Below are 15,319 nucleotides of genomic sequence, written 5' to 3'. Positions count from 1 at the left end.
AAGGACACTTCGACAGTAACACAGGGAAAAGCCCAGGATCGAACCGGGAACCGATTCCCAAGTGGCCACTCTACCTCCTGAACCGCTGCCGCCCCGCCCCTAATAGTTGATGCGTGCTGTGCACCCCAACTACCTGAAGACATCCGTGGAAGCATGCCTCAAAATTCAGTGCAGACTTGCCATAAATGCTAATTCAGGCAGATAACTCACGAACAGATTGAGAACATTAATAGCTTGAGAGCATTTTATTTATAAAATGTAAATACAAGTGTGAATATTATATTTGTTCTTGGCGTTCAGGCTCTGCTATGCATTGCTCCCTGCTCTTAAATGGTTGTCTTCTAATGTGCTGAGCAGGGAGTAATGCATAGCAGAGCCAGAACGCCAAGAACAAATATGATATTCACACACAGATATACATCTTTAACACCCATTCCATTAAGGTCCTGTGTATGCAATTCATCGAGACATTTAAAGACAAATGTCTGCCTGAACTAGCTCGCAGGCTACGCATCATCTTCCATCTTCCTATTTTGAATGTTCAATGTAAGAGTTTAATAGTAGGTGTTAGGTAGGTTATTAGCCTGCCCATCGTTGCCGGGCTTATTTTGTTTGTGTCATTTCCAGTCCATATATGGGCGTATCTGCGCTGCCGCTAAAGACACACAGACACCACACACAGCCACAACCTGATCTTTACAGTAGATAGGATAGTCATTCACAAACCTCCTCATCTACCTTGTTCTCAGAAGCTAGCTAATGTTAGTGTAAATGACGGTTGGGTTTTGACTGCTGATGCTGTGTACATGTGAGCATATTTGAGAGTGTGTAACACTCTCTAAAGCCCTCTCCAGACCAATCCGAGTCGGCCCGATTTTGGGCCGAATTGGCTTCGGGAAGCGTCGGCCAGTCGGTTAGGGGTCCGTCGGGGGGTCCGTCGGGACCTTTTCGGCCGACCCAGAGCCGACCGAACATGTTCAGCTTTTTAGCCGACTGGTAGCGCAGTGGCAGTGACAACAGAGGGCTGTCGGTGTTGCCAGATTATGTGAGAGAAACAAGCGACCATGTCTAAGAAAACCTACATTCACTGTTTCTCTTGAGGGAGAGGGGGAGAGAAAGAGGAGAGAGAGAGAGAGAGAGAGAGAGAGAGAGAGAGAGAGAGAGAGAGAGAGAGAGAGAGAGAGAGAGAGAGAGAGAGAGAGAGAGAGAGAGAGAGAGAGAGAGAGAGAGAGAGAGAGAGAGAGAGAGAGAGAGAGAGAGAGAGAGAGAGAGAGAGAGAGAGAGAGAGAGAGAGGAGGAAGACAGAGAGAGAGAGAGAGAGAGAGGAGGAGAAAGAGGGTGGGAGAAAGTGGGTGAGAGAGAGGGAGATACCAGGAGCGAGGGAGAGAGAGGAACGGAGAAAGCGGGAGGGAGAAAGAAAGGGAGAGAGACGGAGTTTTCCTCCGAGGTGGAAAGACTGGTGATGCGAGGTTAGAGACGGAGAGAGAAACGGAGGGAGGGAGAAAGAGGGAGGTAAAAAGCGGCAGAGAGAGAAGGAAAAAAAGAGAGAGGGAGAGAAAAAAGGGAGAGTGAAAGATTGAGAGAGAAAGAGCGAGCGAGAGAAAGAGGGAGAGAGAGAACGAGCAATTAAGTGAATTGCTTTCACCTGCTGCTGCTGCTGCTGCTGTGCGGAGTGTGCTACAGGGCATATCTCCGCCAAGCCAGGGTGACCTACCCAGGCTCATGAAATCTTGTATGTTCCTTTTTTATTATTATTTAAAAAACATTTAAAATCGTGAAAATAGCCAATCTACAAGCTGTAATTATTAATAATTAAGAAATACTATATTTTAAAGAGTGAAAAATCAACTAAAGTCATTATTAGTGCAAGTTCATTCACATTTCATTTGAATGAAAATAACTTGTGGGTAAAATACATTCTGTGAATCTAATGTGAATAATGTGACCCCTACTTCAGTCAGTGAAGTCCAGTGCTGAATGTGACATATTGAGACCTATATAACTAAATATTGGTCATTTGCCAACACATTATTTTGTGAAATAAATGGGTAATATTTCACAGATAGTTATACTATTCTTATAATATATTAAAATACAATCATCCTTAACCTTCAAGTTAAATGCATTATTTCCGTGGACTTAAAATCATTTTTGGACTTAAAAATCTTTATTATTTTTTTAAAAATTACAACACCAAAAAATGTTTGAAAATAACAGATCTACAAGCTCAGAACGCGTGCATCGCAACACGTTGTGAGCTTGTAGATCTGCTATTTTCAAATAGCTTATAGGTATAAAATAGGGCTAAAGTGGTTAATGTATGTTTCATAATGATTTATATCTGCAAAGTAACTAGTAACTAAACATTTCAAATAATTGTTGTGGAGTACAAGTATAGACAATTGGAAATACTCCAGTAAAGTAAAAGTACCTCAAAAAGTAACTCAAGTACTTAAGTACAGTACTTGAGTAAATGTACTAGTTACTTTACACCACTGCACGTCAGTGAAGAAAAAACGCTGGGAACATCCCTAAGTGGCTTTGCAGGGAAACAAGCCCAAAGTCGCTTATAATAAGCAGACCTGGCAACGCTGGCAGGCGAAAAGTCAAATTAGCACATGAATGGCCAGTCGGCTGACAGACTTAAATGGCAACTTTTGCCAACCGAATACCAGTCTGTTGCAGTCTGGAGTAGTCTGCAATAGTCTGGACGAGTCTGTTTGGTGTGGAGTTGCCTTAAGAAACACCCTGAATGGAATGTGGGCGTGCACTTCTGTTCATATATATATATATATATACGGTGGGGGCGTGGCTGTGGAAAGGGGGCATGTTTGGTAAAAAAGGGTCCGGAACGCATCATGCTTGGTTGCCATGTCTGCTTATTGTAAGCGACATTGCCCTTGTTTTTTCTGTGAAGGTGCTTGTAAAGACTGGTGGTTGCGGTTTGTCCCCGTTTCTAAAACTTTGTTGATATATTGATATATTTCACACACACACTCTCACATTGGATTAATATCCAATTAATTCTTGTTTTATATTATAAAGTCATTTCACTTTTACTTTAGACAGTGACTAATTTGCTGCAGAATGAAAATACTCCCCCCCCCCCCCCCCCACAAACGTATAAACAGTGAAAGCTATTTACAGTAGGAAAACCTTCAGAAAGCCAAGGCTGTGCCTTTTTCCATGCATTTTCCAGCTCGTTCTAGTAATCTCCAATATCAGACCTGCCTCTTCCTCATGATAAATGCAGCCAGAAAGAAGATAAGCAGCTCATTTCACTCCCTTCATCCTGGGCTTGGGAAACGGGAGCCTGGAGAGAGCCAAAGGGCAACCAAAACAACCAATCTATAACCCTGTCGCTGGCGATAGGATCGTACATCACGTTGACGGAAGATTCTAGGCCGCTGGAAGGAGGGCTTGGTCCTTCCAACTCATCTTTTATTGTCTTGTGCTGAAAGTAAATCAGGAGAAGAGCCAACTCTTTTTCCCCCCCCCAAAGCTTAAAGGTTTGGTTTGGAGGTTGACTTGTGCTGAAGGTGGTCTTATATAGTTTAGTTGAAATGTGTGTGTGCGTGTGCGTGTGCGTGTGCGTGTGCGTGTGCGTATGCGTATGTGTGTGTGTGTGTGTGTGTGTGTGTGTGTGTGTGTGTGTGTGTGTCAGTGTTGATTTCGTCGACTAAAACTATGACGAAAAATGTTCGTCGACTACCTTTTTTCACTGACGGAAACTACATAAAAACTAAATAAAAACTAATTTATGATGACTAAGACTAAATATATTGACAATTTCGTCAACAAATAAAAACTACACAAAAATGTTAGTGAGGGACTACTAGTAGAGAAGAGATACGGTAGAACTAAAAGACAAGTCATTTTATTTTTTGGTTGCGCTCGGGTATTACGCTCTGAAAATAGCAGATCTACAAGCCCACAACGCGTCGCGACGCGTTGTGGGCTTGTAGATCGGCTATTTTCAGCATGCAACCAAGTGTAAAATCAGCTACTACAACGCCATCAAGGCACCGACAAAATACATTTTAGTCGACTAAATTAACTGTAGATTTAGTCGACTATAATCTTATGATATTTAGTCGACTAAAACTAGACAAAAACAAAAACATTTCAGATGACTAAAATATGACTAAAACTATATGGAATTTTATTCGAAAGACTATGACTAAAACTGACAAAATCAACACTGGGGTGTGTGTGTGTGTGTGTGTGTGTGTGTGTGTGTGTGTGTGTGTGTGTGCGTGTGCGTGTGTGTGTGTGCGCGTGAGAGAGAAAGAGAGAGGGAGGGGCCTGCCATTTTTGTCGTCATACATGATAAAATTCAGTCATTCGATCATGTGTCGTGAACCATATCCTGCTTGACATGTGACTGGGTGTTTTTTTTCCCTCCCTGCAGGCCACCCACACAGTCCCCTGAACAAGGCCACCTTGACGTTGATCACCATCAGCACGTGTGTCCTTGCCATTGTCTACGCTACCCAGAATGCCTGCCCCCTCACCGTCAAAGTCACCCTCCATGTGCCTGAGCACTTTGTTGCTGATGGTAAGTGCAAAGCATTCAGTAGAATGTCCCTGAATATTCAATTAAAGTTAAGAAATTCTGTGTGAAAAGAAAAAAGAAAAAAAAGGACAGGTCAACCTCTGCACTTTAAATTCCAGATTGATTTATTTCATTTTATTTACTCAGAGTGTACAAATTAAACAAAATGGAACCATAATTGGTTCCATTTGCACACACTCAGAGTTAAGTGTACACCTTCATCTGTTTTACCTGTTTTGTGTTGATCATGTATTTATAAGATGTTATGGCGATATTTGAATGCCCACATATTCTAGGGCTTGCTTTGTCCTAATTCTAAACCCTGTATGATGTGGGGTGTCAGTAAAATGCCTGTAACGCAAACTGTAAACAGTGTTGCTGTGCTTTATTACACACAATAAAATTCCTGATCATGGTGAGCCGTCTGCTCCCGTCTAAAGCCAGGCAGAACATCAATGATGTTGTTGAAGACATGATTCCTATATCTACTAGTTTTCATCATAGTGAGCTACAATGAAAGTTGAGAGTTGTCGTCTTGAAAATGTATACATCGATGTTGAAGCTGCATAAATAAATAAAAGTAATGGAAAAGTATCTAGTAACGTACTAGTTACAGTGTTTCCCCTAGCCAGAGGCTGCAGTTGTTGGGGAGGATGCGCGGCGGAGGATTATTTGGGTCCTTTTTTTGGGTTCTGTGCACATGTGCACAGTAATGAGCAGGAAAATATCTGTATAGTTTACATATGAATTGTCTCCAGATTTAGGAAAATATACTTTTATTAGACCATGTAGTATAGATAAACTGTCATACATAACAAAAAAGACAGTGGTACTCACACTTCTTACTTAACACATTACCTGCCAATTGTGGATATGTCCATGATTAAAACAAATATATACATATTTTTTTAATTTTAATTTTTAGATTTTTTTTAATCATACTGTGGCGGTCGGATTTAAGGGGTGGCGGCCCGCCACTGCTTAATGCATATAGGGGAAGCACTGAGTTACTTTTATAATGCAGCAACTAGTAAAGTAACTAAGTTAATTTTTGAAAGCAGTAACTAGTGACTCATTTAAAGTAACTTGCACAACACTGACTGTAACTGTTGGGGTAATCAAGGATACTGAGCACCCAGAGATTTGCTTCATCGTTGGCCTATTTTAAAATAGCGTTGCCAGTATGCAAGGTGTGCTCATGGAAAATAACTTGGCAGGATACCAAGAGGTACCACGGCTTAACCCTCACAGGGAGGGAGGGGAGAGGAGAGGGGGATTGGACAGATTCAGGGAGAGAGAAAGATAACAAAATATATGGAGTGGAGAGATTATGAGGAACCTGGATAAGTTAATTAATGATCATCTTATCCGCTAAAGCTATGCATCCACACATCAGCTGAACAGTGCTTCTGCCACTGGGGCCTGTCCACTTCTTGGCACGCGCACACACACACACACACACACACACACACACACACACACACACACACACACACACACACACACACACACACACACACACACACACACACACTACTTACCCACAGTGTATAGGGTGAATTGAGGATCAGTACATATTTTGCACACTCAGTAAAAAGTCCTATTGGCAATGGCAACCAAAATGTACTTTCTGAAAAACCAAGATATTAACTGTGATTTTTTTTGCTTCTTGACATCATTTATACCGATATCTCTCAATGTTTTATCATACCAAACACCAGAGAACCTACACATTTAAGCCACACGTCACATTTCTCCCACTGGGGGTGGAGCGGAGTATGGAACTTCTTGCAAAATAGTAAGAACCTTGTGCTCTATGTTTTCTGGGTACATCTGGGTATCATTTAGCACCTTAAACTAGACATGCTACTAGATCTCCTGAATAAGTAAACAGATGCAAAGCGGTCAGCAAATGGCAACCGAAATGTTTCAAGGTATATATACCAGATGGTGTCTTGCTGATAACCAACTGGTGCTAGCTGGTTGCCAGGTTAGGAGCCATGCGATTGGCTGACCTAACCCATTATTTTGAAGAACAAGCCTAAAGTTAGAGTTTTCAGAATTATGTTTTACATTACCATTGCCCGCTCTGCATGCCAAAATAATACCCCACACACACAGCATGTGGTCTAGCTAGCTACATTATACACTATTGGCCTCTTGGTTTCCATATCATCATTATTGAAACAAAAAATTTTCTTACTTGGGTAGCAAATGTTTTCTCATTCCAACTGCATACACACATGCCTCCCTCAATCCCATTCTATTTTCCCCTGCTCTCTCACACACGGGCATTATGCATATACAGTATGCACAACAGTGTCAGACACTCAGCAAATACTATAAGCCCACTACGCTCGTGAGTCGTGACAGACGTGAATTTGATGTTGTGGTACTTGTCTGGCGCTGAGTGGATATAGGAGATTATATACAATAAAACACTGCTCTAAGATCAAAGATTTAAGGCGATTAGACAGAGATGTTTATTCCTTTGGAGATTCGATTTTCCAATGACAAAGGGCTACTATAAATTGCAAGATCCATTTTCTATGTTATACGTATTTAACTCCTTCCAGTCCTCTTGCAGGTTTTCTCTTTTCTCTCATTTAGAACTTTGTTTTAGTTCAGTAATTTTAGTTAAACTGTATATTGTCCCTGTGGCACAAGATTATGAAAGTATGTTTTGGCAGATGTGAATTTAAAAGCTAAAGGCTATTCAAAAATAGCAGATATACAAGCACCGAGTGCCGCGCTATGAGCTTGTAGATCTGCAATTTTAAAAAAATCGAGAAAATGTGTGCAAAATCTTTGAATATATATATTTTTAAAGCCAACATTTGTAACTCAAATCTTTGCTTCTGGGGGTCCCTGGAACAAAATATTCTGAGATGGGGGTCCGCGGCCAAATACATATCATTTTGGGGGTCCTTGACATTAAAAAGTTTGAAAACCACTGACATAGCAACATACGTTTTTTTTTCAAAAAACTGTTAGGATTTAGAAGGCATTTTGTAGAATCGGAACCTCAGGCCTTAATGGGTTAAATAAACATAACTGCACCACAGGAACCAATGCACAGACTTTGGGGCGGTCCTTCATATCGAAACGTGATTTGTTTTCAAAGCGGTGGACATTAGCAGTGGTTTGTTAGCGGCGTTGCTGTTCTAGCCCATATATTGACTTTAGATTTCCCCAGACATATCAGTAAGCGGAGATCTCTGATTGTCTGCCCTACGCAAGACTAGGTGAATTAATCGGCCGATTAGTCGGAGGCTGGGAGAGAGAGAGCTCCTGATATCATCAACCTCCTTATCAAAGAAGGTGATGAAAGCTTCAGCAGAGAAGGGATGAGGCGGGGGAACTGTTTGAGGGGTGGAGGGATGATGAGAAGGTGGAGAAGAGCTTCCTCTGGTTGGAGGATGTAAGATGTTCTTTGAGTAAACCTGTGCCACCACTCTAGCTCTAAAAGCTCTTTTTTTAAAAACGTATCTTGCTATGACAGTGGTGCTCAAACTTTTTCATGTCAAGGACCCCAAAATGTATTTGGCCGCGGACCCCCATCTCAAAATATTTTGTTCCAGGGACCCCCCAGAAGAAAAGATTTGAGTTACAAATGTTCGCTTTAAAAGATATATATTCAAAGATTTGCACACATTTTCTTGATTTTTCAAAAATAGCAGATCTACAAGCTCATAGCGCGGCACTCGGTGCCGCACTATGAGCTTGTATATCTGCTATTTTTGAATAGCCAAAGTGTAAAATAATGCTTTTTTTTTTGCTCAAATCAAAAAATGACACAGATGCGTCCCAGGTCTTAACACATTGAATGCCAATCGCGTAGATCTACGCGAACCTATTTAAAGCCGCAGCGTGCCAGCCGATTCCCATTGAAAGTGCCCCAGGTGCACTTTCCTATTTTTTTTGATCCATTTCCGTTTCCGGTTTCCGGTCGGAAACAGAATTATTCGGGTTCCGGTTTTTTCGATCGTATCCGCTTCCTGTCTGGGATCCTGTTTAAAACTCGATTTTCTCGGTTGTTGTTTTTCTCCTCGCTGATCACTGTTTAGCGTTGATCGGCTGTATCTTCAAGATGGCGGATCGCATTTGGAAACTGTTTTCGCTGGCCGTTTTAACTTATTTAGCGAGGTCTGTGGCGACATGAAAAAAACAAAAAAACAACAATAAAACGCTGGCACTGGTGAGTACATTATGAGATTAAACTCTGGCATGGAATGTGTTAATGGGTTAAAAAGAATAGAGAGGACACTGCAAATCCCCGGCCCATTCACTTGTATGGAGTTGCTCACCCAACTACTCCCTTTTCACCCCTTCTTCCGGGTTGGGAAATGTGACGGGCGGGGCCTATTTGGGGCCTATATGACTGACGGGTTTTGCGTCACCACCGTGCTCAACCCCGTGCACAAGCTTGTGAGGCCAGCCCATTGGTCGAAACCGTTTTCGCTCGTTCATGTGTCTGGCCCCAGCCGTAATAATAAGCTGCAGTACCTCTGATTGGCCAGCATGTCCAATGCGCTTCACTTGCTCCCTCTCGGTTCACGGGGCTTTGGGCTGAAGTCATAGGGTTCTGAGGGAGCGGCAGGGGTAGCAGTGTTCTCTGAGGCTGACTGTTCCAAATATCAGTAACGGCCAGTGTTGCCAGAAGGGAAATATTGAATTAGTGTACCGTAATTATCGTATTTGAAAGAAAACTATCGTACACAGCCAAAAAAATTAGAAAATAAATCACATGTGTAAATGTGTAATTTCACCAAAAAAAAATGTGTAAGAAACAACCTTGTTTGAGACTCCTACGTGACACAAACGCATCACATACGCTGCGTGGAAGCAGGGAACTTTCTGGACCTACACAAATAAAAGCCTGAAACTGGACTGGAAAGACGCGACCGTTGTTTTTAATGCCTCCAAGTACAGATCTAGGGTCAGATTTACTGATTTCCTGATTTATTTTGAAAAGCCAAATCGGATCGTGAATCAACAGCCAGGGAATTTAGTAAATTCACACACTTTCTTTGTGATATGGCGAAATTATCGTACATTTTGGCATTTTCGGAATTATCGATCGTACATCGTACAGAGGGTAAAATAATTGTACAAATACGATAATTATCGTACATCTGGCAACACTTGTAACGGCAAGGAATAGGCTCTGTGGATAACCGTAGTCATGGGGCTCCAGAAGGTGGCATACCTGTCTCCGGTTCTGGTTCAGTTTCCCTCCAGCTTTGTTTGGTTGGCTCAGCAGCAGATTTGAAACAGAAACACATGAGTGTGTCGTACTGTATTATGTTTCCAGTTCAAATCTGCTTTGGGAAACTGAACCAGCAGAGGAAACAGGCACACACAGGCTATGCCACCTTTCGGAGACACAGGGACTATAGTTATGCACAGAGCCCTATTGCAGAGACTGGAGGGAGGCGTAGGCTGGAATTAATTCAGCATTCTGGCCTGCTGATTGTCACTTCCAAAGTCCTCCTTCCACAGAGATGTGGTGACCCAGACAGATAGATGAGATCAGAGGGATCGCTGGGATGAGAAAATCCGAGCATAGAGCACCAAGAGGAAAGAACAGGAATAGTAACAAAAAAAACCTTGTAGCAAAAGAGATGCAAATGCAAGATGTCAGGACTTCCTCGATGGGTCTCCACCTATAAATCTACAAGTGTACCAGTATTTATTTTTTATTTTTTATTTTTTATGTCAATGCAGAATAACTTTACCGTTCCTTTAGCTTCGAAGCCCAACCGAAGCTGTGTTTCTAATTCATAATTCATTCATTCCTATATACCTAGAAATTCACCTATAAACACAAACTATGCTCATACAAATTCTTTCTCCTCTCAGCACAGACTACTAGGAGTTGTTCAAATCTATATCCTTGAAGAGAGCAGAAACCCAATCTTCTCAACGCTCCCTTTGGAGTAAATAGTCTTTGGCATCAATTAGTGATAATCTGTTTAGTGATTGGAGTGTAACGATTGGTCTGGGAATGGGAGGGCATAATGATAAGCCGGCTCGCACGAGCATCCTCTTTCATACTGTTGTTAACTGGCTGGTTTGTGAAAACCTATAGCCTCTATAGTCCTTTCCTTGCCCCACTTACGAAGGATATACCATCAATATCCTTGTTACAAGCCTTAATTACCAATTGCTCATTTAAATACTGACAGGAGGTGGATTAAAAATGGACCGAACAAGCAACACGTCGGTAATTTGCAATTTATTCTGTAATGGTGTCATCAGACCTTTGACCAATCCGTCAGAGTATTTCTTATGGGGAAATAATTTTGGTTAAATGTTTTGGGTTCTTTTCTTTTTTTTCTTTCAGGAAGCAGCTTTGTGGTGAGCATGGGCAGCTTCCTGGATGTTTCTAATTGGCTTAACCCGGCCAAGTTAACCCTGTACTATCAGACGAACGCATCCACCCAGTGGATCAGGGACTACTGTGGCCAGAGGACCACCGAGCCCTGTGAACAGCTCTGTGACCAGGACACAGGTTGGTACACACAAACACACGCGCACACACGCGCACACACACACACACACACACACACACACACACACACACACACACACACTCACTCACACTCACACTCACACTCACACTCACACTCACACTCACACTCTCTCTCTCTCTCTCTCTCTCTAACATGCTTTATGGTGTTATTATATTTGTACTGTATGATTGTGTGGCTCACTTCCCATAAAAGTGTTCTCTTAGGCCCGGGAGATAGAGTAGAGTCACCTGCATTTATTGCGCCTCTGAAGCCGAAAGGGTTTCGCAATACCATTTAAAAACTTTGGCAAGACTAATAGGCCTACTTGTTCCGCTTATATTGTCCATAACAGTGATATTTAAGATTATAATAATTGCAATACAACTCTCTCTTTTTTTTTGGGTGTGCAAAGTTTCTCTGTTTATTTCCTATCAGTCAAAAGTAAGTCTAAGTTTATGTAATGTTAGATGGTTTTACAGTACATAGAGGTTATGGAGGTGGTACAGTTTTTATTTGTGGTAGAGGACAAGTCATTATAATTTTGCCTGCAACCTTGCAGATTTCGAATGAGTCATAATAAAACAGCGAGAATAACTGTAGCATTATTATTTTTTACGAGTTGAATGCCAGCTTATTCAGCAAGTCCATATGTCCAAAGTAAATGGGAATGGCAAACAAGGTCACTGCATTATGTTTATAATGCACACGCCTTGATATTGTACCTGTTTACATCCTTTACTGTTTGACAGGCTATGGTCCAATTATATATTGTCCCATCTTGTAGGTTCTCAAAACTGTTCCTTGGTTCTTGTGGCTGTACGTTTTGGTAATTGCTCTTACCCATACGTTTTGGCTTTCAGCATTAGAGGGGGTGCACCAGTGCTGCACTAGTATGGAACCTACACCATATTTAACTGTGTGGTGTATGGTGTATTTTAATTGTTTGTAAAGTGCTGATCTGCATTGCCAAACACCTCCAATGTTGTGTTTAGGTAGGTCTGTCTTGGCGTTGCAAAGACAAGTTCTTTGCCAACTTGGCAAATAGTTTTGTTTACAGCGGTGGTGTAACTTTGGTGAACTTTTGGTGAACCTTTGACTTTTGCTTATTTTTTTGCCCGTTTTCTCACATACAAAATGTATTAAGTTATTAATCAGCGGTTCATCCACATACTAGGGGACAGAAGTCCCAAGCTGAGCGTGCTCTACTGTCAATAGTTTCAGAGAAGGATAGAGGGGTGCAGACTCTCAGTGAAACAGTCTATAGAAACAGTCCGCGTTTCGGCTACTCAGGCCTTCATCAGCGTTTAATGCTGATGAAAGCCCTAGGAGCCGAAACGCGTCTGTTTTGTCCGAGACTGCTGCTGAGGTAAATAATGAAGTTAAAAGAAAATTCACCTTGTGAGTGCGGACTGTTTCTATAGAGGCAGCACACCCCCTTCTATACATCCAGACTGGACTGTTGTACCCCCAATCCTGCACACACCTTATAGCAGCATTAAAGGTGAAATATTCAAGACTTCACAATAATGCATTCTCACATTAGAATTAAAATGAAACTCACTGCAAAAAAAGTTTCAATCAATTGCAATAAAGTGTTACACACAAAGAGTGAAGAGGGTGTGGGCGAGGGCACACACAGGCTCAAAGCCAGAGAGGACCACCATGAGAGAAAATGAGTAAAAATGCTGTCAATGATGTGATTATTGCCAAATAGATTTTCTCTTAAGGGGGCCAATAATTAGTGTTGGCCACTTTTCAGGTTTTGAAGCCTTAAAAAGAGCCTTATTTTTACATCTATGTATTATCATGTAACCTAATGGTATGATTCAAACAAGTAAATATACAAAAACTGAAGGCTAAAATTCCAAGTCCAAAATTTGGATATATTTAATTTGATATTTTCTACCTTATCTGCTGAAAATGTACGGTATCTTGGTCATAAGGTAGAAGATAATAGAGTAAGTGGATGATCGCAGTGCATTATCTAGCCCAAATGAAATCATCATTGTGCAGGTAAATGTTTTAGAGCTATGTCTTCCTCCCACCAACACTACATAATTGTACATACTGTAATTGCGGCACAGGACTCGTACTTGCATTATATACACATTTCCCAGTGAAGGATTTGTTCTGCCAAACTCCATGCAAAGTTCCCGACATGTATAACTTATTCCTCCCTCTGGTGAAAAGTTTAATTGTAGCATTTTATCCAGAACATTATGGTTGAGTCGACACACTGCAAACACACAATTATTGCCAAGATCATAAAAAATAAAAATAACATTGGTTGATTGATCTAATTACCTACTGAACTCAAACAGAAAGATGCAGAGTTCCGATTAATACAGACGCATGAGTGATGAATACATTCTCATACTGCAACTCTCATACATAAACACACACGGCACACAAGCATGCACACAGGCACGCACTTACAGTACTCGCGAACACACACACACACACACACACACACACACACACACACACACACACACACTCACTCACTCACTCACTCACTCACTCACTCACTCACTCACTCACTCACTCACTCACTCACTCACTCACTCACTCACTCACTCACTTTGCTTGAGGTTGTCCATCGTGTCTGACTGTCTGCTATCTGTGACTCTTGATCGGTGGTGGAAAAAGTACTTACATGTTTTACTTAAGTAAAAGTATCAATACTGAAATGTAGAAATACTCTGTTACAAGTAAAAGTCCGGAATTCAAAATTTGCTTGAGTAAAAGTACAAAAGTATTGGTAGTTTCCAAATGTATGAATGTTTACAAATATTTTGAAAATAGCAGATCTACAAGCTCACAATGCGTCACGATGCATATATACATTATGTATATAGGACAGAAGTGGGTAATGTATGTTTTGTAATAAAAATCTACTAAGTAACTAGTAACTATAACGTTTTCAAATCATTGTAGTGGAGTAAATGTACAAGATTTGCCTCTGACATGTAGTGGAGTAGAAGTAAAAGTATTGAACATTGGAAATACTCCAGTAAAGTAAAAAAAATACCTCAAAATTGTTCTTAAGTGCAGTAGTTGAGTAAATGTACTTAGTTACACCACTGCTCTTGATGTGGCTGTGTGGAGCTCAATGTGTGATCCACACTGTCTGCCACACACAGAACAGGTGAAAGCACTACCTGGGGGGGGGGGGGGGGGGGTGTCTGTGGTACTGATTTTATGTCTCTTTACATTTCCTAGTCCAGGGGTCTTCAACAGGGGGTCCGGGACCTCTAGGGGGTCCTCAGAGTTACTACAGGGGGTCCGCCAAATCTTTGTGTGGTGGGGAACATTAGCTGAAAATAGCCGATCTACAAGCTCACAACGCCTCGTGCTGCGAGGCGTTGTGAGCTTGTAGATCGGCTATTTTCGGACAGTCGGTGTAGAGGGAAAAAGAGCAGACCAAGTACAGAGCCAACGATTAAGTTGACTAAATATTGAGGGTTTAAAGGTTAACTATCTTAAAATACACATTAACATGAATCCAATTATCTATGAAATGTATGAAAAAAGCTTAATCTGCAACATAATTTTACACAGTATTTAGTGGGGGGGGGGGTCCCCTGCTTCATCTCTCTCTCAGCTAGGGGGTCCTTGGCCTGAAAACGTTGAAGACCCCTGTCCTAGTCCATCGATCACCTAGATCAGTGGTTCTCAAACTCTTTAGTTTCAAGGACAGCCATGACTCTGAGAGTGTACTAATGCCATTCCATGTGTATATTCTCTCAGAATTGCATGCCTGGGTTTTAAGGGTCCATTTAGAACCCCCTCATGGAACCTTAAGGGTCCCCGGACCCCACTTTGAGAACCACTGACCTAGATACTTATGCAGTTATGCAGTCCTTGTTGGCCGAGCTGCATGTCCCCCAGATGGAGAGTTGAGAGCGCCAGTCTCCTCCGGCTGGGCTGGACACACAGGTGCAGCACTTCTTCATGACAGTCAACGGCTGGTCTTTATGCGCCTCCCTGCCAAGCTATAGCGGCCAAAATGTAACGGGTCGTACAGCACTTTACGCGGGAGGGGATCTGTCGGCGTCCCTGGTGACGTGACCGAGCCAGTGAAGTTGGTGCCCTGGCTGACAGTAGCCTCCATATGCAGTTGGTCTTGCCTGCGCAGTGTTTCATTTTTAAGGCGTTAATCTTGCATTGTAGATATCAGATGTGAAGCCCTCAAACATCCTGAGGTGCCCCCCCATACGCACATACACGCGCGCGCGTGCGCACACAC

The 15,319-nt window shown here is 41.9% G+C and overlaps 1 protein-coding gene across 1 annotated transcript in view; it reads left to right on the top strand.

Moving 5' to 3' along the window:
- astn2 (astrotactin 2) overlaps positions 1 to 15,319 on the top strand; it is a gene marked incomplete at both ends in the record, with an annotated part of 625,858 nt that overhangs the window by 246,115 nt on the left and 364,424 nt on the right. The window contains 2 exons of the mRNA XM_080420257.1: positions 4,412 to 4,558; positions 10,902 to 11,069. Coding sequence (XP_080276383.1) covers positions 4,412 to 4,558; positions 10,902 to 11,069 — 315 coding nt within the window. The remainder of the gene's footprint in view (positions 1 to 4,411; positions 4,559 to 10,901; positions 11,070 to 15,319) is intronic.

This window comes from Gymnoscopelus braueri, assembly GCF_963280865.1.
Source record: "Gymnoscopelus braueri genome assembly, chromosome: 22".
Lineage (NCBI taxonomy): Eukaryota > Metazoa > Chordata > Actinopteri > Myctophiformes > Myctophidae > Gymnoscopelus > Gymnoscopelus braueri.
The sequence above is the reverse complement of the archived record's forward strand: the minus strand, read 5'-3'. Positions and strand labels throughout refer to the sequence as shown.